This window comes from Acipenser ruthenus, chromosome 27 (genome assembly GCF_902713425.1).
Source record: "Acipenser ruthenus chromosome 27, fAciRut3.2 maternal haplotype, whole genome shotgun sequence".
NCBI classification, from domain to species: Eukaryota; Metazoa; Chordata; class Actinopteri; order Acipenseriformes; family Acipenseridae; genus Acipenser; species Acipenser ruthenus.
The window spans coordinates 21859193-21883144 of NC_081215.1; the positions used below are offsets into that span (position 1 = coordinate 21859193).

The following is a 23952-nucleotide window of genomic DNA, read 5'->3' on the forward strand; positions in this document are numbered from 1 at the left end:
CTTTGTTCACTGTCCAGGATGGTCTTTTTTTTAATAGGAAGAGTTAATGAGACAAAACAGTAAATAATAAACATCAACACCAGATTACTGATTGCCCAATTTATTGAAATATGTCAATCCAAAATCAATATTAAGCCATAACAAAAGAACAACCTTTGTAGAATATACTGCGTCATTCTGTGGTTTCGGTAGTTTGTTCCGATTGCTGCTGATCTTCCTCATTACCTGTGAATATGAATGAAGCAACTGTTACAGCAGTGCATTAAATCTACACACCTTGTTCATGTGTAGAAATAATACTGATTACAGTACAGCATTTCCTCTTATGGACAACTAAATATCCATACCTGCGAAGCTATCGCTGGTTCTAAAAATAAATTGTTAATCCTTTTTGTGTGCACCAGCTTTTGTATTCACGTCACCACTTTACAAAGTGTATTAAGAGATTGAATTGTTCTATTTTAAACAAGCTTGAGGGGGTCACCTTTAATGCCGTACAGTTCTTTCTGTGCTGTAACTGATTCTTTATTATGTCAGTGGCTATACTGAATTCATGTTAAAAAGTAATGCTCAGTCCTTCTAATTACTAGCCATGTACAAATTTGAGCAATACAAGAATACAACATTATACAGTATCATCTTTGTTTACCTTATGTTTAATTTTGTACATGTTTAATATCAATTGTGTCCAGTAGGATTGTCTTTGTTGTTGCTTGGATTTTTGTTTGTTGTGGTTACTAACTGGCAACACATGCTTCGGCAAAGATTATTCCTGACTTATTGTGGGGAAGCTAATCGGCAAATCTTTAAAATATGAACTGGTGTGTTTTCTAACCAACCTGTGGAAGTAGGTGGAGTGTTTTGACTCCGTGCTTCTGGAGAAATCTGACAAAGCATGACCTCAATTAAGAATCCACAAAACTTGTGGAGCAGCCCTGTGGGGAAGAAATGGAGTGGAAATTCAGGTCATACAGCAAATTACAGGATCCCTTTTGTTGGCAGTGTATCTAATAAAAAAATACCTTTTAGTACTGTCATGTTTTTACTTTTTAGGCTCCTTTTTCATCAGCTACTGTACATTGATGAGAAGAGTGAAATTAGTAAAATGAATCCAATGTGTACTTGGGATGCTAATACTTTAAAATGCCTGTGAATTATGCTTTACGGAACAATTTCAGACAGAGAGCAAGACTGGTCTGAATGTTTGTGTATGCTAAGTGATGTTGAATCTTCTTACCACTCTGTTGCTTGTTTGGCAAACCACATTTTCTCTCGAACATGTTCAGCTAAATTTGTGAGTTGTTAGCGATGTGCTGTGCTGCCAATTAAAAAACAAACCTAGACCACAGAATGTGTTTCAATTTTTATGTGAGCTGGGCCAGTCTCCAGGCTGCTGCACCTTTTGACCTAGTTCTGATTTCTGGTTTGCAGATTCCCATTGTCTTCAGCTTGTATGAAACATGTTTGCAGCAAACAGTACTTTGCTTATAAAGGCAGCATTTAGGTTGAACTGTGAGGCAGCCCCGAGTATAGGAACAACACATACTGGAAGCGATTGCATTTACTTTGGTCTGTGTAAATGATTGCCAGGCACAAATACTACAGGGAGAACTGAAGCTTTGAATGAACAGGCAAAATAAAGGGGGGAAGAACTTTTAAAACTGCTTTACACTGCTGATAGGGAAGTATAACCAATATATACACTTTTGGCATGGTGATGGCTCTTTCAAAGTGGAGGTGTAGTCTGCTCTTCCAGTCATAGAACTAGTACATACCTTTTGGTTCGAATCACAATTAACACTGACTATTGAACTGAATGGGACATTTTGTGAAATAAGATCATTTGGCCAATAGACACAATGTCAATGTAATCTTTAGCAGACCAAAAAAGTCATTCTGACCTTAAAAATAAATTGCTCACATTGAAGTTTTTTATAAAACCATGAACCATGCTGAGCCCTCTGAGGCAGCTATTCTTAATAGCCGTCTCACTGAGATTTTAATTTGTAAATATGTATAGTTTAAAGCTGTAATGTCGCACAATCGTGTTCAATTTTATGTGATTCATGACCTTGACTAACTGGTTACAACAGTAGTTTTCTGTCTACTCAAAGCAGACCATGCTGGTTATCCAGGTTATTTATAGCCCTAGAAATTGTGCTTCTGGTAAATGAGCAGTCTCCCTCCTTGTAGCTGCATCTCCGTCACGGAACATGCAGCAAGTGGAGGTTATTCATTTTGTACTGATACCATTATTCTGATGACTTGTACAAGGGGATTACAAAGTACAAAACCTTTTTAAAAAGGGTTCAAAGACACAGTTCTTACCTGCAGTTGAAAATATTCCTCCAACAATCCCGCAAATCCTTGTAGCAAACTGACCTATGGCTATCCCTTCTTCTGTGATCTTGACAGTCAGGGAGCTAATGTCATACCTAATGAAGATCCCAGGTATTCCCTGGTGTTCCTTGCTGACATTGACTGTTGTGTCCTGTAAGATATTAAACAATAAGAAACAACATTGTAAAATGCTTAGCAACGTGTTTCAATAGGAATATAGGCAGGTGATTTTTACACGTTTCAACTGCTGCTATCTTGAGACAAAGCGGCTCCTTTTTCAAAATATCCTCTGGGACTTCAGGAAGGAACGGACCCATATAAAATCCCTCCTTACAACAGAGTAACTACAGACAATAAAATGAAGTAGAGTTGTTTTTTAAAAAAGCAATCTAAATAGATTGACGAAGGCTAGGATAGGGTTGCAACTCTTGAAAACAAACATGTCATTTGAAAATCGCTACCACGAACAGCAATTAAACATCATTGTATTATCTTTGCAAGCTTGCAATTATATATATATATTTTTTAAAAGGCTTGTTTGTCCCGTACAGAATTTCCCCCAAAGCACCTTGCTTGGAATTGTCATGACTGTTCCCTGAATCGGAGCTCTGTGAACATCATAATTAACCCCTCGTGGAATATAAGGGATATTCCATGAGGGGTCTCCTCTGTTTTGCTTTGCAGGTATCCAATTAGCCCCACCACATTATTCAGCAGGTTTCGTTAGTTAATTCTATAGGGTGATCCCAAACTTTTGCCCACAGCTGTACATGCACAACTACACCAATTGGTGCATTGCTTTCTAAACCCAAAATAGTATTGTTTTATTGTTTTATTCTCCATTAACAAAAGGCACAACTGAACTTTGGTATTCACATGCCACAAAATGACAGTACATACATAGTATTACAGTACATACATAGTACATACATGTGACTATGTATGTACTGTAACTGTTAAATTGGGTAGATGATGAAGAATTGGTTTATGATCTCAAGAGAAGCAATCTAACTCCTGGCTCCATTTGTATTCTTATCTTTATGACTGTTTGCTAACAATCTTGATAATCAATAAGTAAAGTGTTGCTTTAAAATAACAGGACAACAAAATCAATACAATCAATACTGTGGGTGCTCCCAAACTGCTCTGAATCTCTGTGAACTCAAATTGCTTTCCCATGACTTGCTGTATCAAGGTTTCTAGGCAACATGACACAGGAGAATCAGTTTGGATAATATAACACAAAATAGAGGTTTCATTTTACAGTAGGCAGAGTTTTATAATACCAGCTCTGTGTTAAACTTAGAAAGCATGCACTAAAACAAACCGTCTTGTTGCATGCACTAAAATAACCAGCATTCACTGTCTTGTTGGACACATTGTACACTGCAAGCTTTCCTTCTGGAAGAGGAGAGCTGTTTGGTGAGCCATAAAGCAAATGGATATGGCAACCCAGGGAAGCCTTTTATTTCCTCTCCAATGTGTCAAATGTACAGGAACTTAGAAGAAAAGGTCAAACCGTTCTGTACACACTAATCTTATACTTATCACAAGATTAATTTGTTATTTCTCAGTTTGGTCGTCAAACCAGTAAGCCAGATCTATGGCCCTAGTTTAATATTTTGATATAAATCACACTACTGTGACGTTATTGCCTTGTTTGAAAAAGATTCTGAATCTCTTGTACAGCAAAATACAGAGAAATAGGCAATTATTTTTATAAACAATACATACAGGAATACCTTTTTGGAAAACCAAACTAAAACCATGTACTAGAAAGAGGTCACTGACTGAAGTTTTGTGATCAATTTTATGTCACTCGTCATAAGTACTGACCTAAGCAACTTCCAGAGACACTTGGGTATCGTCGGATAGATTTTCAAGGAGGATGCACTAATTCCTGGTGACACATTGATAATAATCTAGCTAAAATGAAAACCATGAAAACATAAGTTATTGAAATATATCAAATCTAGTGGTATGTCAATGAAGTTGCTTCTCATTCTCTTGACACGCCCACATGCACTATTGCCGTGCAATAGTCTTCCATTCTTTCACTATGCCTGGCTAGGTTTCTGTATGCTGGCATTATGACTTGCAAGACGTTTATGCTTTTACTGTATGTAAACTGCAATCAATATTTATTCGGGTTATATTGCCAGATTGCAATATACATGTTATATATCACCAAGACACTGAATATAATTCATTAATATGACAATCCCATTATATTGGTGGCTATAAATGTTATTACATGTTTATGTGTATAAAATAGTAATGATGTTTGGTGATTGATCTAATGCTATAATACTGCACCAAATGGCAATGCTATACTTGGATGAATATCTAAAAAAAAAAAGAATGACATACATTAACATCTTACCTTTTCTGTAACAGAATACTGGTGGGTGTTTACAGCAAACGTGTATGTCTTTACTTTGGTTGGCACAACCACTAGAAAGTATTGAAACATTGTATCTAAAAAAAAATGTACATAATAGTGTATTTAAAATTACACCATTTAAAGTATAAAAGCATCACCTGCAGAAAACTACCCTGAATGGTAATAATTAAAAAATTAAAAGATTTTCGAATGTATTATTATTATTAATTTCTTAGCAGACGCCCTTATCCAGGGCGACTTACAATTGTTACAAGATATCACATTATTTTTACATACAATTAAATTATTTTGTGCATACAATTACCCATTTATACAGTTGGGTTATTTTTTTTATTGAAGCAATCTGAGTACCTTGCTCAAGGGTACAGCAGCAGTGTCCCCCACCTGGGATTGAACCCACAACCCTCCAGTCAAGAGTTCAAAGCCCTAACCACTACTCCACACTGGGATATAATATTTAGGTATAACTGCCTACATACTGCACAGTGTAACTCCAAGATATAAAATAGGCCTGCATTTATATACAAAGGGTTTTCACCTGAGTGTGTGATTTTTTCACTACCATCTAGTGGATTGATGAGTCCAGATGCAGGGTCTCCAAATGAAAAATGGTTGATTCGGTGGGAGAAATTAGCTCCTGAAAGGGACCACAACAAAGGGCTTGCAACATTTCTTGAAAGCAATTACAGTGTATCAGACATGCATTTGTGTCAAAGTAAAACAAAACTGCTGCTAATGTGTAGAAAAGAACGAGTGTAAGAAGTACCTTCTGCACCAAAGTTGCTTGACAAGTGCATGTGAACTTCATAAACTGTTAGGGGCCTGGAAATGAAAATACGTAGATGTTTAAAGAAGAAACACAAAACAGGTTTTTGTGTTTCTGGTAATAAGATTTAAACATGTTTAGAAGTTGTTTTGGTTATGATTACAAATGAGATTAAACCCGTAAAAACCTGAATGGGTGCTGCTTAAAAAAAAATCAAAACTTCCCTAAAGGCTGTTTGAAATCCTTTTAAATACATTGTTTTTTCTGATATTAGTTGTACTGTGTTACCATCATTACTGCCAACCCCCCCTTTATTGTGCTGAAAATCTTTTGATTCTTAAATACAAGATGAGCCTATAATGTATTTAACATGTATTAAAACATATTATGATGGAAATTAATTTTAAAAAATCTTTAAAATACGATTGATAATGTGAATTTAACATCACTTATAAGCATTATGCATTTAGCATTCCAGTCAAGCAGAACATCAATATAGTCATAACTGATACATACTTTCCAAGAGAAATATGGAAGTTTCCAGCGACTTTGTTTACTTGGATTGAGCCATGAATTCTGCATGCATTAGGGGGATCTGCAGGCTTAATTTCTCTAGAGTAAAGAAAAAAGGGTTATTGTCCATTGTTTTAATATTATTAAACCTAACCATGTTCATCTTTTTTAATATTCAAGCCAGGTATCAAATAGAAAATCTGTAAATATTTGTTCCATATCCAAACTCTTGCCAGTCACTGGTTCACACCGATTGTGGCTGGGATTTTCAGCAGGGATTAATGAAGAACTACATGTTTATTGTAAATAAACTGAGGACACTAGAAATAAGTCACAAGGGAACGTTAATATGAGACACAAAAAATATAAATGGCACTTCTCATCTGTTTTAACTATCTGAATGATGGAATATACTGTATATTTATTTGAGTCGACTTTATTTTTGCCGTCAGTATTACCTTGGTGGCATTCTTTGCAGACTGTCATTAAAGGAAGACTGGATCAAGCTGTTCAGTATAGTAGGTTCTTGAATTCTGTTCTGACTGCTCTGCGTTTTCCTGGTTACAAAACACAATGAGGAAGAAGAAGAAGAAAATGATGATGATGATGAAAGCTGTGTTTCCAGGATAGTTTAATAAAGCCCAGTGAAGATGCATTGTATTTCTTATACATATTGAATAAAGACAGACACAAAGAGAAGAACGTTTTTCCATGATGTCAAATAATCAAATGTTTACAGTCATACCAATAATAATAATAATAATAATAATAATAATAATAATAATAATAATACCTTTGCCAAGCTTGTTGTTCTGGTGTTAATTCAAAATAATCCTGTTTGAGATAATAAAGTAAATGATATGTGTAGAGTCAAACAAAAGTAAATCCTGAATATTATCTTTTGCGTTTATTACCGGCACTTATATGAAACAATGCATTACTAAATGGAAGCTAACTGGGGCAGCTTGTGTTTATTCCCTTCTATTGTATATTACAGGCACTGTCATAATTGATGAATATAAGTGGGCAAGGACTATTACAGCAGCACATTTCAAGTACATGGTTTGATTGCTGGGCTACAGAAATAGTCATTACATGAAGGTACAATTCTAAAGCCTGGTAAAAGTTCAGAAAGATATGCAATTTTATAGCAGGCTCTATAGAGCTAGTTTTTACTACACCAATAGTCTGATGATCACAAGTCTTGGGCTACTTAATGCTACCCTACAGTAGGTAAGAGAGTCCACGATTAGGATTAACTGATGTCTGAGAAACCAGCCCCATAAGTACTAACAATGGTGTACAAAAACTTTAACCTGCACTTCATTTAAAGACAGTGTTTAGGACTGTTTTGAAAATGTTTTGATTACTTTTTACGTTTCAAAACACACTCTAACCTTTGAGAGAACTTTTATAAATATTATGGAACAATATACAGTAATGTTGAATACGCTACTTACAGGTTTATACTGGAGATGTTCTGAATTCGTTACCATTGATTTAGCCACATCTAGAGCATCTGCACCAATTGCTATCAAATACAGAATGTGTACATTATTGCACCGAGTTATCGACGGTATCTATGTCACCCAAAACATTTTACATGGACAAAAACAATCAAGCGCAAATGAAAGGAATTTGAGTTTTTGTTATCAACAATTCTATTTTGCATCTCAAGAATTGTTATTATTATTATTTATTTCTTAGCAGACGCCCATACCCAGTGCGACTTACTGTTGTATACAAAAAATACATATCAAGAATTACAGTACAATTAAGAGCAAGATACAAAATACAATGACTTCAGTCCTAATAAGAGCAAATACAAAACACATAATGTATTTCTAACATCAACAAAAAAGCTAACATTTTTTAAAATATCAACAATTCAATTTTTTTATATAAAAAAATAATATTGAGAATTGTTGATATCAACAATTCTAACAAAAGACTGGGGCTAACCAATTTGCATAGCAACTGGAAATACTGTACAAGCAGCATTATTAAAAAGGTGCCACTTCTGTAACTATATCCTTTCTTGTTGCATGTGAATTACTATATATTTTGATGTCACTTATGTGTAATAGTTTGTGTCCATTTTTATTTTCTACAAGTGGTTCATTTAGAGAGTAATGAAGATTTTTCTTTGTTTTGTGTTGTTTCTTCAACAAGGAGAACAAACAGAACAACAAGAATATTTCTCCACTTTTTTGTTAAAATAAATGAATTTCAAAAAGGAAAAAAACCAAACAAACGTACTTACAATCACATTTTGCTGCAACAGTTATATCAATATTAATTTGCAGTTTGCTGCAATAAAGAAAAGGACATGTGTTTAAAGTAATTTTCTGATTAACTTCTGACAATATTAATAAAAAATTTTAAAAAAACGTGTTGTTTTTATATTTTCCTACCTTGTGATGTCACTGTCCACTTCATAATCGTATTTAATCCAGCTTTCTTGGAAGTACCAGAATTCCCAGAGGCTTAAAACACCAATGAGTGTGAAGGTAAGCAGAGAAACTGTATAATTTAATAAATAAGAACTGTATGTTATTATCATTGTGCATTGAGTTGTAATTAGTTAAACACTGAATGTGAGTCAGTACTTATAGTCTGGGTCTTTACTGAACACGTTTTTTTTTTAATTTGGACTAATGGTAAACAATTATTAACTGTTAAAGTGAAACAGCATACCCTTCACAAGATGATTAATCACAGCTAATTGTGTCCAATCAGTTGAAAAACAGACTAAATCACCATTAAACCAATTTACAAATGAGCCCCTTTCACTTAAATGATCACCTTTGAATTAGATTACTCTTATTAAGTACAGTAGGTGAGGGGCTGTGCAGCTCATATATTGTGAAAAAGTCTAATTTGCAAGTTTGTTTAATGCGGGTTTAGTTAGATTGTATTACTATTTTGACTCTCAAGGGAGGCAGGCTCACTACCCACTGTGAAGGAATTCAACTCTAAGCAGCCCTGTGATAGAACACTTGTAAGCAATGATAACCAGGGCTAGATCTTGAACAACTGTACATGATGTGTGTGTGTGTGTGTGTGTGTGTGTGTGTGCCTGGAAGCACAATTACATTTTAGAACATAAATCTTTTTATTTGGAAGGTGCACATCTTAACAGTCAGCAAACTCTAGTATAAATGTAATACAACAATATTTGTTTGTACTGTATTTAGATTTCATTAACAAGTACTGTTAATAATACAGTGTCTAGCATTATATGTAAACATAGTACATTAAATTAGAGAAGAAACCATAACAATGTTCTTAGAGACAGTGTTCAACATAATGTGCAGTTCTGACCTGTGCCACCAGCAGCAGACGCTTCAACGCAACTCTCAGGAAGTTTTGGGAAAACATCAAACTCCTTAAAAAGATGTTGGGATGACTTTCTACTACTGAGCCGTCTTCTCATTTTTCCAAAACAAAAGTAATTTAAATATTTAACTTATTGACTTATTGCTCCTGTATAATTTAGTGTACAACAATATCCAACAATATTTATTTATTTATTTGGTAAGACCAAATCTGTTTGTGAGGATCTCCCGGAACAGACAGCAAAGAGGACTAGGTCTGATCACGACTGCTCTCCTTGTGCAAGGAATGTGATCGAACAGGATTTGTAAGTATGTAAAAGAAAAATATTTTTTAGCTCAACATGAGCAAAAACTATAGACAACACCCAGTTCAGACTGTGCATACCCAAGAGTTCACAGTATATATATATAGGTAACAACTGTATTGTAGTACAGCAGTACAGTATATATATATATTAAACTTGCCATTTCCTTATCTCAAAGTACAATAAATATGTGTTGTTTTTTTTTTTAGATTGACCTTTTTGAATGTGTCTTAAACAGGTAAAGCCAGACAGACTTACTCAACGGATCAATTGCTGTTACATTGCAGTTGGTGCACTAATTCAAAGAAAACAAAAACTGGCACAGCAGATACCAATTACACGGCCTTTTAACCAGGAAAATATTCTCATGCAACCAGATAAAAATAATGACTATCCTTTCTTTCTTTCTTTCTTTCTTTCTTTCTTTCTTTCTTTCTTTCTTTCTTTCTTTCTTTAATTTTCAGCTTTTATAATTTTTAATATCAGTGTTTTTATAAAAGACCTTATTCCTTTGTTGTGTTTGTTTCTTACTGCAGTGTACCATGGATGGTGTCTAGCTGCTCAGAATCTCCTCTCCTTGCCCCACTCTAAAAGGACAGGAAGACAGCATGGCCGGTAACTCCTGCATGTCTCCTGCACATCGCTGTTCAAGAACATGTAAACTGCATCTCCACAGAAGCACCGATTGAAGGAGAACTAGCCTTTTGTTTCCCAGACCCCTGAAAAACCAGAAATGGTACCAAGGTATGGCTTATTGCATTTCATTAAATTTGCTCTATTGTTTTTGTTAAATTGTGGATGTTTGATCAAAAAGATGATACACTGGCATCAGTGAAATTACATTTAAAATATATATATATTTTAAAAGAATCCTTACAAAACTCTAGCTGTCTTATTTAAGCTCTGTCCCAGCTCATTTTTTTGTATTTTACAAGAAACAACTATAGATCTTTTTAGGTGAGTCAGGGGTTCTTTAATGGTAAATATTAAAAGCTTTTTTTATATTCAAAATACCATTGTTTGTGAATAAAATCCAATAGCTGACATTACCAATACCCCTTGTTACTGGTAGATGTAAATGGTGCATATTGTTCTAAGTGTTGACTTCAATACGGAAGTTGTCTCACAATTTTTACTGTCAGTATTACACAATCTACAGTTGCGTGCTGTGGTGCTGCAGTTTCCTGTCTCAGACGTCCTAAACATTTAACACAAATGTCAAAGTGGGATTCATCACAACCAGCTCTTTGTGTTACACATGGTTAAGCAATGACAGTGTTTTTTTAAGACAACCATTTCCATTTTGACAATATAAACTTACTAGCTGGGGGAGGCTGTAAAACTTCTGAGGCACTGCATTTGTTACCACGTTTAGACTGCTGTAATGAAAAATAAACAACAGTTACCTGTCCAATTTTCCATCTGGAAGAACTTGGCTTCTAGCAGTGTTAAATTCTGCGTAATGAGTGTCATTGTGTTCTTGTTCTGCTCCTTGTTCTGCTGGAATTTTTATTGATTTTATTTGGTCTTGCAAACAGAAGACCGCAATTATGTCCTTGTCTCCAGTTTTTAGATATTTAGATAAAATACTTTCAGTGCTGCCATGCGGTGAGCCATCCAATACTTATAATTATGAGGTTAGCTTTCAAATATTTGATAGAATATATATATTCACCCGTCATTATAGTGTGGAATCGGTTATAACACAGTAGGGTTGTGGCTCCCATTTGCTCCATAATGCCATTACAGTAGCCCTTTCATACTTGTTATAAGGCGGAACACAAATAGCACAGACTTGTAACTACAGCTCCCCACTATAGCGTTATAAAGGGTGAGCACTGTATTCATATATATATATATATATATATATATATATATATATATATATATATATATATAATTTAACTATGCTATATATTGTAAACATGAGGGAAAGTGTGGTTAGATTTTTACATACCAAACTTTTTTTTCAGTACTGCTTACCGTAGTTAAGTACCTGCCCATCTCTGGGTGACAGGGAGTAGCTGTTTGTGTCTCTCATGTGCACATAAAAGAGTCTGTTTAATGAGACAAAACAATGAGTATTTTAAAGAACAGATCGTCCTGTCTGCCGACTGTAAACTTGACCTTGTTTATGACCACTTAGTGAATCACTGACATTTTTTATGCCACGTTCCTTTAATGTGGTGTATCAAACATTGCCTTGGTGAATGCCCAAAGTCTATTATGGTGCCAATTGACTTGGGCACATTGCACAGTACCATTTAATGCCATAGGAAATCAGCCTTGGGGGGTGTTCTACTTGGCTGGAGTTACAAAACTTTATCCCGCTCTGCTTAATGTTTCATGACCTGGTTAACAAGTAACTTCCACTCTAATTAGTTGATTCCCACCGTGTGACACGTCCTGTCCACCTCTATAAATGAGCTTCTGTTGTCTCATTAGATCAATCACCGAGGCAGGATGGAAAGAGTAAAGATCTGTTTCGCACTGCTGGCACTGTCCTACTGCAGGCAAAGCTATGCCGCTGTCCTGCCCTCCGACAACGGTAAGCAGTACGCGTCAACTTTTTAAAAGAAAAAAGTATACATGATATAAAGCTAAATAAAGTTATTATACCAGTACAGAGCTTTCATCTCCAAAACATGAAGGTAATCGCACTGGGAAACGTAATGTTCCGATTGAGCTATTTAGGAATTCTGTCTGATAACCCTCAGAATATATATGCTATAGTGGGCTGTATTTCAATTACCAAATCAGCACCCGATGTATCTAGCACTGGACTTTTGCTCTAATAATTGTGTTGTATAGGCTTTATGCATTTTAAGGTGGCAATATTTAAATCTGCTGCTGTTTCAGTAACGTAAACCCCAATGTGTTTGACATTGATGTTTATTAAAAAATTTTCTCACATCATAGGTCCTAAATGTGGGCTGCGTCAAACGGAAGGCAGGGTATCAAACTTCTTGACCTTTTTATCTCGAATTGTTGGAGGGCAGGAATCCACATATGGATCACACCCATGGCAGGTGAGTGAGAGATTGTCAGATCCAATTCACATAGCTTTCACTGATGTCTGTTATTATGAAATTAATGCAACAGTTTGGGACTATTATAGAAAAATATCAAACTTTATTGGATTCATAAACAGACTTTAAATAGCTGAGAAGTAGGGCCTACAGTTTCAATTCTAAATTATATTTGACAGTGCCGTAGTTATGATTTTTGTTGCATAGCTTTCTAGTTACTATAGAACAGCATTTTGTGTTTGCATACAAATTCTAGTAAGCTTGTGAATACAATGCATCTAGAATATCAAAAAAGTGAACTATTATTATTATTATTATTATTATTATGATTGTCTTTTCTCTGATTTATTCTTAGGTTTCTCTAAAACAAAAAGGGAGGCATATCTGTGGAGGGACTATCATCTCTGAAAACTGGGTTATAACAGCAGCACACTGCATTGACTCTGAGTAGGGAAACAATATTTATTCTCTGTTCTGTACAAATAACTCTTTAGATAAAAATGAAGCCTGAAGCTATTAGAGAATTATTATTATTATTATTATTATTATTATTATTATTATTATTATTATTATTATTATTTATTTCTTAGCAGACGCCCTTATCTAGGGCGACTTACAATCGTAAGCAAATACATTTCAAGTGATAACAACAATAGAACTGATGGATAGCGGGCTGTTTGTTTGTGTTCTCTTACCTCTTACCGTTTACCAGAAAGTGATGACTTTTTCCACTATCTACAAAAGTAATGACCACAAAATAATGACAGTTGCAGGTTGTAGGTCGTACTACACTATAGTAATTCATATGTGATTTTTTGCTGTCAGTCTTTAAGGTCATTGGCATTGATATATGTTTAATCCTTTTTGTATGTCAGTATAACATTAACAGAGTTGAAAGTTTCTGTTGGGGACCATAAACAGTCTGCTGTTGACAAAGAGGAGCAGAGCCTCCCAGTGAAACGTACCATATCCCACGAGCTGTTTAAACTGGCTAACCCGCTAAACCATGACATTTCACTGCTGGAGCTGGATGGACAAATTAAATTCAGTAAGCTCTTCCATGACTCATTTACATGCAGTAGACCACCTTTCTGTAGCTAGCAAGCAAGCAAGCAACTCTGAGTTCGTAAATTGAAAGTCTTTATACAAAATCTACAAAATCTAAATAAACAACATCATCTGTTTAGAACAGGTAATTGCATACTGTTACTCTTCTATTTCTTTACAAACAATCCAGGTGATAAAGTTCAGCCTATATGTCTGCCCCATCCTGATGAAGTCTTCAAACCCGGAACTCTGTGCACTACCACTGGGTGGGGGCGTCTAAAGGAAAGTAAGTGCAGCTTTTTGAAGCTCTTTAAAGTGGCTGCAAAATCACTCTAGTAGTAGGGTTAATAGTGAATATTAATACACTGCCACTGTCACTATCTCTTTCACATATTCATAAATACTTTACTGGTATGCATTTAGCTCCCCCATTATGGAACTGCATGTAGCAACACAACTGACATATGTTGTAACATTAGCCTGATAGTCCTTTGCACAACATTTTTTTTTAAGTCTCTACATGACAGGGCATGAATATATGAGTTGTAAATGCTCATAGGCTGTTATTAACAATAGGAGACAATTAATCTCCTCATTAATAGAGATATAGCACAGGCACCTTCACGTTCTTCAGAATATCCAAATCTAGGCCATAGTTCTGCCCTATGTTTTGCTTGGTTACTGTTAGCTACAAATTCAGAATCCTTGAAAGGGACTCCTTTGCAGTTAATCAACACACTGTTAATTCAGTTAATAGTGACTACTTTTTCATGGTAGGCTACTGATCAGCGGAGTTAATGATGGCTGCTTTTTCAGCTTCTTGAATTTCATTTCTTATTTAGATGGGTTGCTCCCTGATGTCCTACGGGAGGTACAGCTGCCAATCCTCGAGTCAGAGAAGTGTATCAGTGTGCTGAAAACCTTCAGGCGCACAATGGAGGGGCACAGTGTATTGTGTGCAGGCTTTGAAGAGGGAGGAAAAGACGCATGCCAGGTGTGTGAGAAAAGGATAGATACTGTCTTCACAAGCTATTCCTATTGTTAAATATTACAGACCTGTTACCATGCCCAGCCAGTATAAAGTACGTTCGTTTGCAGCTTGAATTACTACTTAGGGATCTAAAAACTGGCATCTTAAAATGCAGGTCATTGGTGAAATGAATAAGGTGGTCAATAAATCACTGTGGAAAATGCCAGCTGGGTATTTCGATCATTCAGATAGATCCTAAAGGACAGTTAGCTTAATGTACATGAAGCAGTACCCTTATAAAAGTTTACCACAGTATTTCTGCAGTTTCCCCATGCTTTTCCCATGTGTGGTATGCCATGCTTTTTGTATATGCTTTACCACACATCTCTGAGTTTTGCAATGCTTGCCTATGCTTTACCATGCTTTCACTATGCTTAATTGCACATTGCTATGCTTTTACCATGATACACTTTTATAAGGGCAATGAGTATTAAAAATAACAGAGCAGCACAAATCTCCACAGCGGAACAGACAGGACGCCTGTTGGTAATTTTGTATGTTGCTAGTGGCACTTCATGCATTGTTAAAGCCGCAATCAACCTGTGTCTAATTTAGGGGGATTCTGGAGGTCCCCTTGTTTGCCAGAGGGAGTCGGGTATCTGGACTCTTGTTGGAATTACATCATTTGGGATGGGCTGTGCCCGCAGTTGGATAAATAACATCAGCAAATCAAAACCAAGTAGAGGATCGCCAGGAGTCTTTACAGATGTGGCACTCTTTCTGCCCTGGATTCAGAAAACTCTAATCCAAGGTAATGAAAAGGGTTTGATACTGAATGTCCCAAAATCCTCTTGTGACCACCACTTCCTTTAGAATGTATTCTGCATAGAATACTTATGTATGGGGAATTATGTGATGACATATTTTTTTAAAATGCAGGCTGTGGAACACTTAGATAAAAGTTGTAGTTTCTTTAGCTTGTTGCATGGAGGTTTAACAGGCCTTACTGAAAGCCCTTTTTAATACGTTTTGTTATAAAAGGCGTTTCCTTGCGTTTCAAAGACTCCATTCCAGTGATTAAAAGTGGGTTTATTTTAACTTTTGTGGTACAAATAGCCTAACATTTGTGTATTTTTTGTTGTAGCGACTCAGACAATGAAAAAATCATCAAGTAAGTAATAATTAATTTTGTGCTAAATCCTTTTAATAAGCATCTCTTATTCTATTCCATTTTGCATTGAACATTGTTAGTTTACACAAGTACAAAGTTAGCTCTTAAACCAGGCACTGTTGTTGTTGCTGTCTTCTTCTACCTGATTGCTCATTGAGCTTATTGAGTGTATTATTTGGAGCAGAGAGAGATTTAATAAACACACAAAGGATTTAATAAAGTTGTACTGGGAAATATTTGTTTTTACAGTCAACATGTTTACCAGATTATTTTGTTTTCTCTGTTATCCCAAGACGTTTTAGGAAACTGCAAAATCTGCAGCATTGCTATTTCTTAATATTGTTTAGAACTGTTCTAGGTAATACAAATAACCAAAGTAGCGCATACTGAGATTTTAAATTAAAATGTGTTTTTATTATGGTATTATGTTGTTTATAAATCTAATGTTTTTGTCACGTAGAACTGTGCAGTGCCACAGATGGTGCACTTATTGGTATAGAAGGTGGTATAGATTATCCAGAGAAACCCAATCAGTTCTATGAGAACAATGAGTAAGTATTATAAACAAGACTCCCATCTGAAATATAATTAGCAGTGTGCAGTAATAGAATCCAGGAAACACTGAAGATATAAAGGTATGTATTTATCAGAGTGATGTTTTTTTTATTAAATCTTAATTTAAATGATACTCCTCCAACACTTATGGTTATTTTCACACATACTGATTTTTAAAGACAGAATATTGTGTTTATTGAGTATTGGTGTGCAATGCTTAGGCCCAATGTACAGTATTGTGTTAGCAATGGAGACTTGGCCAGTTCAAAGTTTGTGTTAAATGGGACTACTGTTCAGTAAAGGCTGACAGTGCATGCATTTAAGATCTGTCTGGTGACTGCACAGTTCAATTGTCCTTTTCACAAGGGGAAATTATTATGTAAATGCTCTGCCTTTTTTGCAGTTCAGTGCAATTAATCTTATCCTGCAACAATAGCTTCCCCTTCTGGCAAGGCCAAAGTACTTATTTTAATATTGACTGCTTCAATGCTATAATGACATATTAATATGATTTAAATACCATATATTGTAAGAATGGGAATATTAGGCAGTATGAATTCAGTGAAAAGAAGGAGTTATTATCCTTGCAGATTAATTGACATGCTGTGATTCAAAGCATGATATTCAAAGGAGGGTGCTGCATTCTAAAAGATAGCAACATAACAGAACTGCCAATGAAAACTACATGCATGGTCTTCAATTGCAATGCATTCAATTACTCATTATGTATCTGTTAAATACTTTACTTTTTTCAGAATGTGTGTATGGTCTATACATGTTCCAGAGGAAAAATACATATTGCTAAATTTTTTACGGTTTGATTTGGAAGAAGACACTTCCTGCAACAGTGACTATCTTGCTGTTTTTGCTGAGGCAGATTTGCTAATAGGTGAGTATATTCATATAGTCACTTCCAAAATCGTTATCTCTCTTCCCCTAAAGTGGTAATATTATTGTGAAACTCTATTACTGTTACAGGGCGTTTTTGTGGCAGTGTATCTCCACTCCCCATTCTGATTGGCTCCAGTAGTGTCACGCTGAAGTTTATGTCAGATATCAGCAATTACAGAACTGGGTTTTCAATGACGTACAAAGCTGTTGAACCAGATTCTCAACTAGGTAAGTTTTCCAGGCTAAATATTATAAAGCATATTTTTTATTAGGCTAGCCAGCTTGCTGGAGTTTTTGAGACATCACCCCCTTTCCATTATCTAAAAATGAAGTCTTTGTTTTATTTATATTTTATTTTTTTTATATCAGAATAACCCCACTGAATTCCAACAACACATGCATTCTGGTAACTGATTATCTGTGCAACTACAGAAACATGAGCAATCGCTCGGGAGAGTTTGTTGCGGTCCCTGAGGCAAAGATGTTGTGGTTACACACAAAGGCTTCATGCTGTATAATCACATGTCTTCTCTACCTGTATCATAGTTTCCCTTTACTGTTGATAATGACTACTGCAGTATGGTAAAGAGATCATATATTTCAACTCAAGCTGGTGAAGTACATTGTAAAAAATAAATGCATCATTGGCTATGGGAGCTTTTGTAAGTGGTAAGGGTGTGTCATTTATAACTGTCCTTCATGTAATTGCAGGCTCTGGCTGTGGATCAGTTGCAGTCCTTCTAGCAGAGGGTATTATTCAGAGCATGCACTATCCCCAGCTGTACAACAATAAAGCTGACTGCCACTGGGTTATCTATGCTCCAGAAAACTATGCCATTGAGGTATTTGTATAGATACAGCATATTTCATTTCATGCAGCCATTTTCCCAATGCTGACAGATTCCAAAACGTGTTTTTCAGCTGGTGTTTGAAGATTTTGAACTTGAACAGTCCACAGATTGTGCCTATGATTCCCTTAAAGTGTACGGTGATGTAGCAGGATCAGAGGAAATAGGTATTGGATGTTATAACAGCAGTTGTGATCTAATAGGATTTCCAAGTTCCAAGCTATTTTCGCCTGTGTTTTTACTGTTGTTAGATTTGTGCCTGTGACTCTTTAACTATAAAAGTTACAGGTACATGCCATACATGGCATGAATGTGCACAAACTAGGCCATAAAAAAAACACTAGTTAAATAGTCTGAGACTCACTCTGTTTTGCTATAGCAGTGTTTCTTTAATTATTGTTAATTGTTGTCTATCATTATAACCATTCTCTAAAAGATATTTACACATTATTATATTTATAACCATGGCTCATTAAACTCAAGTCTTTACCCTTTTTTCTTTGTAGTTATGTATTCCCCCAGTAACAATTATTATTTATTTTTTTTAGCCACGTTGTGTGGCTTAACCATCCCACCGCCTGTGCTGAGCTATGAAAACGTGTTGGTTGTACAGTTTACCTCGGACAACAGCCATTCATACAGGGGATTCCGTGCAGCATTTTCCTTCATTAGTAAAGCAGGTGCGTTATACTGTAAAAATAATAATACGTTGTATGAAAATACGGATATGTATTGGAAATATAATGATATGCTCACCTGTGGTAACTCCCTGATGCCCTGATATGTCATCCTCCTGTCATCACGGCTCACTGAACTCAATTAACATTCTTAATTTTTTTGTATATCACCATACTGTACCAGAATAAGTAAGCAGTTTTCTCCATAATTGATTATGTATTTGTTTTTTAAACCAACAGTTCTGCATGGTCTGGAAGGATTTGAAGACTTACCGACTAAAGCAACAGAAATGCCATACACAGACATGCCGAATGGTTTGCTTCATTCTTTTATTGGCTATGCTCCCTATATGTATCTTTTTAATGATGAGCAGAAGCAATGGAAGGTCATGTGAGGACAAGACAATACCAAAGAACCTTGTGTATCAATTTTATTTTAGAGAGAACTTGCTGAAATTCTCTTTTTCAGATGTGTGTGGAATGTCGCTGGTTCCTGCCAGGTTTGTCTTCAGTCGCATTGTTGGGGGTGAGGAGGCGGTCCCCAACTCCTGGCCCTGGCAGGTCAGTTTACGTGTTGCCGGTGAGCATGTCTGCGGAGGAGTCATTATCAAGCCGGACTGGATCCTTACTGCAGCACACTGCCTGCAAGGCCGGTAAGTGATATTACCTTTTTCTCAGAACCTTGCAAAGCGTAGCAAAGCTAATCAAGGACAATCTCAGACATGCATAGTAAAGCAATGTTAAAAACATAGAGCCATGGTATATTCATGGGAAAAGCAAATTGTACAATTAACGTGAACATTTTCATTAGAGTGCCTTCAATCAGTGATGTTAACACTTTAGTGTACCTCTTTCTTGCTAAGTGAGAAATACTCAAAGCTGCTGGTAGTTGTTGCTGGAGATCATGACATTTCAACTGAAGACCCAGGAGAGCAGGTGAGTTCCAGTCAAATAAACCATCAAATAACACAACATTTATACATTATTATTATTATTATTATTATTATTATTATTATTATTATTATTATTATTATTATTCATTTATTTATTTATTTATTTTTACATATATATTGTTACAGAAAAGATCAGTGAAGAGCATTGTCCTTCACCCAAGCTACAACGACTCCTCTAATGATTACGATGTTGCCTTGTTGCGGCTGGATGCTCCCCTTCAGTATAATTACTATGCTCGCCCAGCTTGTCTTCCTGAAAACAGACAGAAAGTGGAGCCGTCCAGCCTTTGCACTGTCACAGGATGGGGAGGGAGAGCCATAGGTATGGCATGGACGTTGATTACCTGGTGCATCCTCTGCGCTCCACTTAAGCAGCTTTTGATTTAATATCTTGACATGCATAGCAGCTATTAATTTACCATTACATTAAAAAAGAAATGACTTCGCTGATGATAGAATTAGATTAAACATTTGTCTACTTGATTGTTTTCAATGTGTTTCTTTAAGGTGAATCTAATAAAAAACTACAGCAGCTGGAAGTGCCTGTGCTGGAGCCGCAGGCCTGCAGTCAGTACTACCCGGACAGGACCACAGAGAGAATGTTCTGTGCAGGGTTCCCTCTGCAGGAAGGAAAGGACACCTGCAGGGTAAGGAAGCAGCCGAGGTTTGATATGAAAACATTGAACAAGCATACAATAGGATACTTTGTAATGGCTACTGAAATATCTTACATTGCGTGTTCTGTTGTGCTCAAACAGCTATTGTACAGTACATTACCATATTTATCAGTCTATGCAGTGTGTGCTTTCTCAGAGCATTACCATGCACTGAATACTTCATTGTTAAGTACAACAGTGCTTGAATTATAAGATTGCATTTCTTGTTCTATAGATTCCCTCTTTCGTCCCTTTGTGACATGGTACATTTAAGTCAGCTGAGGGTGTGGGACAATATAATATTTCCCAGTCTCTACTAAATATGGATGTATGTCTAAATGTGGATTTATTTATTTTTATGTTACTGTCATTAAACAAAAAAAAACTGACATTGTTAAATAATTACAATATATATATATATATATATATATATATATATATATATATATATATATATATATATATATATATAAACAAAAACACACATTTCCAGGGTGATTCTGGGGGTCCATTGGTGTGCCACTCTGAACACTCCAATTACATTGTCTATGGGATTACCAGCTGGGGTGCTGGCTGTGGGAAAGCCCAGAAACCTGGAGTCTATGCCAGTGTTCCTGCCTTCATGGACTGGATTCATGAACAGCTCAACTGTAAGTAGTGCAGTGCAATGTCATAGAATAGCTACAAAATAAACATGCTGTTACATTAATTCCCAAATGACTGTGTGTGGTCTGGCTTGAATGGTATGCCAGCTATAAAATCCTGTTGCAGTCAGTTCCCAAAGATGCGATCCAAGGGTGTGACTCACTTAAAGGGAAAGTTCAGAAGGTTCTAGGATTTTCAATTTCTGTTTGGTGTTTTTAGTCAGCAAACCACTGTGTCCTTTGAGGACTAGCTAAAAACACTAGCCCTGTTACGGAAGTATTCTGTAACTATGCCATTGAACTGTTGGTGTTTCAATCAATTAACAACCATTGTATATAATACTCAAAATCATCATTTAAATATCAATAGTATACTGTACAACATCTGTATTCAATGGTGAACTTGAATATAAGGTGTAATAGGGTTATAATATCTCACATTTAATACAGTGAACTCATTATACATGATTGTTGTGTTTCAGTTGCTACTAATATTCCTGAAGATGTACAAAAACCACTGAACAGCATGCAGCCAGAGAATAATTCACAAGAGAAAGGTGGACAACATGAAATGACTGGTACTCGAGACCCTTCACCTGACGCCTTATCAAAACGTTTGTTAACTGAATGTATTCATTTTTAGATTTTATGATTGAATCTTTATGGATTAATTAGTTTCCATATGCTGTAGCTTCTACCAAAAAAACACTGCATAATCTCTGTATTTATACCCTTACTTCCAACCGTGTCACAGATCCTAAAACACACAAATCCTTCCTAGGCAGTTTCCACCAATGAATCAACTGCTGTTAACACATATACAGTATTGTATACATACCTGTAATGGTTTGTATAATTCACTCTAAATGCAAAACTGATACCACAAAATGGAGTGAACAAACTTTTCTGCCAAAATCATTTTTAATGAGGAGAGGTCTGTAAAACTCAAGATCTGGTTAGCTGGTTCCAAGTGTAGTCTATAATCCAATCTGCAAACAGTTTTACACTAAGATCAAAGACTGCTTATATGTATCATGCTTTTTTATAATTGCCATTTGTAAATGCATTCACCTACCTCAAATACAGTATTTCCCAACAGTAAAATGATATACAGCTGTCCAACCTATAGAAGTTAAAACCTGCACTTGTGTCCTCAGATAACTTCCTCTATCAGAGTAAATACTCTGTCACTATTCCAAACTCCTACTGACTGAGTCCCAATTCAATCCACATTGATACTGCTCCACTTTAAATTAAAACACACAGGATGGACAAATGGAAAAAAAAACATAGGCTTGAATCTATAGCTCTGAAGTTCTTAAGGGACTAAAAAAGCTTGAACTGAGATTTTCAAATATTCCGTTTTGTTTTAGACAAGACAGTCCTGCACATGGAGACCTCAGAGTGTTTAAACACTACTGATGAAGTTCATTTTGCTTCTGGCTGTCAAGATGTCATTTTATTGCAAACAGCAGGAGAGGTCCAATCTCCCAGCTACCCCAACAACTACCCTAATGATGTCAGGTACGTTTGTTTCATTCTGGGCTGGTGAATACGGACACTACAGTAATTCTGTTTCGGATTACCACTACATTGATTTATTAATCCCCTAACACTAAATCAACAGTCAAGAGTTCTAGGCGAGAGCAGGTTTTATGAGTTTTAGCACACTTATTAAATCTGATGCTGTTTAGATCATGGAATGCTATTCCATTTGCAAATTGATGTTATACATATACTGTAATAATATCTTGATTTCTCATGATTGCATGTCTTAAAGGTGTTAATATTCAGAGATATTGAGAGAGGTGTCTCTTCTTGAAGATCTTGTCATTTATTTTTCCAGTTGCCAGTGGAGAATCATTGCGCCAAAGGATAAGATCATCAAAGTGGAGTTCAAAGACTTCGATATTAGTACAGATGGAGGAAACTGCTCTGATTTCATTGCCGTGTATAATGGAATGTCCCAAGACAAGAATTTAAAAGGTTGAATTGCTTTTGTAATTATAACCTATGGGAAAGCTATGGATATGTTCAAGAACGAACGCCAAATGATGGTTTCTAATGTATTTGTTTGTGAATCAACATCCATATGCCTAAAGTAATATTTAACGTGTATAGTAATACCTTTTTTTTGTTTATTCTGCAGTTAAATTCTGTGGCGATACAAAGCCCTGTACTTTGTGGTCCAGTGGGACTGCTCTTACTGTGGAATTCACCTCCGATGCTGTTGGAACTGCACTTGGATTTAGGCTGGAGTACAGTGTTCAGGATTCAAAGGATGAATAGTTTTCGAACACACCTTCCATCTGCATTAATTCATTTCAATATTCACAAGAATATTTCTTAATTTCACATCACATTTTTAATATACAATAGTCACCAAATGTATTTAGCTTAAAAAAAAAATAATAATAAAAAAAAAAAAAAAAAAAACTTGTTGCCGTCATGGAAACAACATTTATGTGTGTTTTGTTAAAGTAATTTTGAGATTATATTGCTCATGATATGCTCTAAACAGTAAAAATAATACCAGTTTTGTCACAATATATTAGTGATATATTGCCAATAATGTCTTGGAGATCTTTTGTATTTCGCTCAACCAATTGTATTTATCAATCATTGTGAGTTTCAAACACAAATTAAGCACTTGCATAACATAATAAAAGCATTACAAATAAAGTGTTGAGTGTTATTATTATTATTATTATTATTATTATTATTATTATTATTATTATTATTATTATTGAACAATACCATAGTCCGTTTATTCTTTCTTGAAACATAGTAAAACTTTGAGCAGGCAATATCGTTTGTGAAGATGCACTCTTTAAAACATATATTC

At 35.6% G+C, this 23952-nt stretch overlaps 2 protein-coding genes across 3 annotated transcripts; one reads left to right on the top strand and one right to left on the bottom strand.

The window, feature by feature from the left end:
* Positions 1-84: 84 nt before the first annotated feature.
* Positions 85-9479, bottom strand: LOC117432099 (endoplasmic reticulum-Golgi intermediate compartment protein 2-like). Its single transcript, XM_034053572.3, has 13 exons — positions 9348-9479; positions 8438-8546; positions 8287-8333; positions 7484-7554; positions 6817-6857; positions 6482-6580; positions 6027-6122; positions 5511-5566; positions 5283-5381; positions 4724-4818; positions 2329-2491; positions 840-935; positions 85-225 (listed from the first exon to the last, which is right to left on the bottom strand). Exons 1-13 carry the CDS (start codon positions 9457-9459, stop codon positions 173-175), a joined length of 1137 nt encoding a protein of 378 aa, XP_033909463.2. The 5' UTR covers positions 9460-9479; the 3' UTR covers positions 85-172.
* Positions 9480-9562: 83 nt separating this feature from the next.
* LOC117432097 (ovochymase-2-like) lies at positions 9563-23789 on the top strand. 2 transcript variants are annotated; one of them, XM_034053563.3, is made up of 26 exons: positions 9563-9666; positions 10203-10410; positions 12112-12214; positions 12586-12695; positions 13051-13142; positions 13571-13743; positions 13933-14028; positions 14585-14736; positions 15328-15523; positions 15857-15883; positions 16344-16434; positions 17194-17327; positions 17417-17557; positions 18041-18171; positions 18251-18344; positions 18726-18857; positions 19095-19169; positions 19324-19507; positions 19718-19790; positions 19934-20129; positions 20315-20454; positions 20957-21113; positions 21590-21721; positions 22481-22631; positions 22954-23093; positions 23257-23789. In XM_034053563.3, the coding sequence occupies exons 3-26, from the start codon at positions 12130-12132 to the stop codon at positions 23394-23396; spliced, it is 3042 nt and encodes a 1013-aa protein (XP_033909454.3). In that variant the 5' UTR covers positions 9563-9666; positions 10203-10410; positions 12112-12129; the 3' UTR covers positions 23397-23789. The 2 variants fall into 2 exon arrangements, with proteins under 2 accessions (XP_033909454.3, XP_058858613.1); XM_059002630.1 differs by having other exon boundaries at positions 21590-21685.
* Positions 23790-23952: the final 163 nt, after the last annotated feature.

Coding starts and splice junctions, on each gene's coding strand:
- LOC117432099 (XM_034053572.3), bottom strand. CDS start 9,459: ATGAGAAGACGGCTCAGTAGTAGAAAGTCATCCCAACATCTTTTTAAG. Junction 6,581..6,816: donor GAACAACAAGCTTGGCAAAG/GTATTATTATTA, acceptor TTTTGTAACCAG/GAAAACGCAGAGCAGTCAGA. Junction 936..2,328: donor AGGAATATTTTCAACTGCAG/GTAAGAACTGTG, acceptor TCTTCCCCACAG/GGCTGCTCCACAAGTTTTGT.
- LOC117432097 (XM_034053563.3), top strand. CDS start 12,130: ATGGAAAGAGTAAAGATCTGTTTCGCACTGCTGGCACTGTCCTACTGC. Junction 14,737..15,327: donor GAGGAAAAGACGCATGCCAG/GTGTGTGAGAAA, acceptor TGTCTAATTTAG/GGGGATTCTGGAGGTCCCCT. Junction 19,791..19,933: donor CTGAAGACCCAGGAGAGCAG/GTGAGTTCCAGT, acceptor ATATTGTTACAG/AAAAGATCAGTGAAGAGCAT.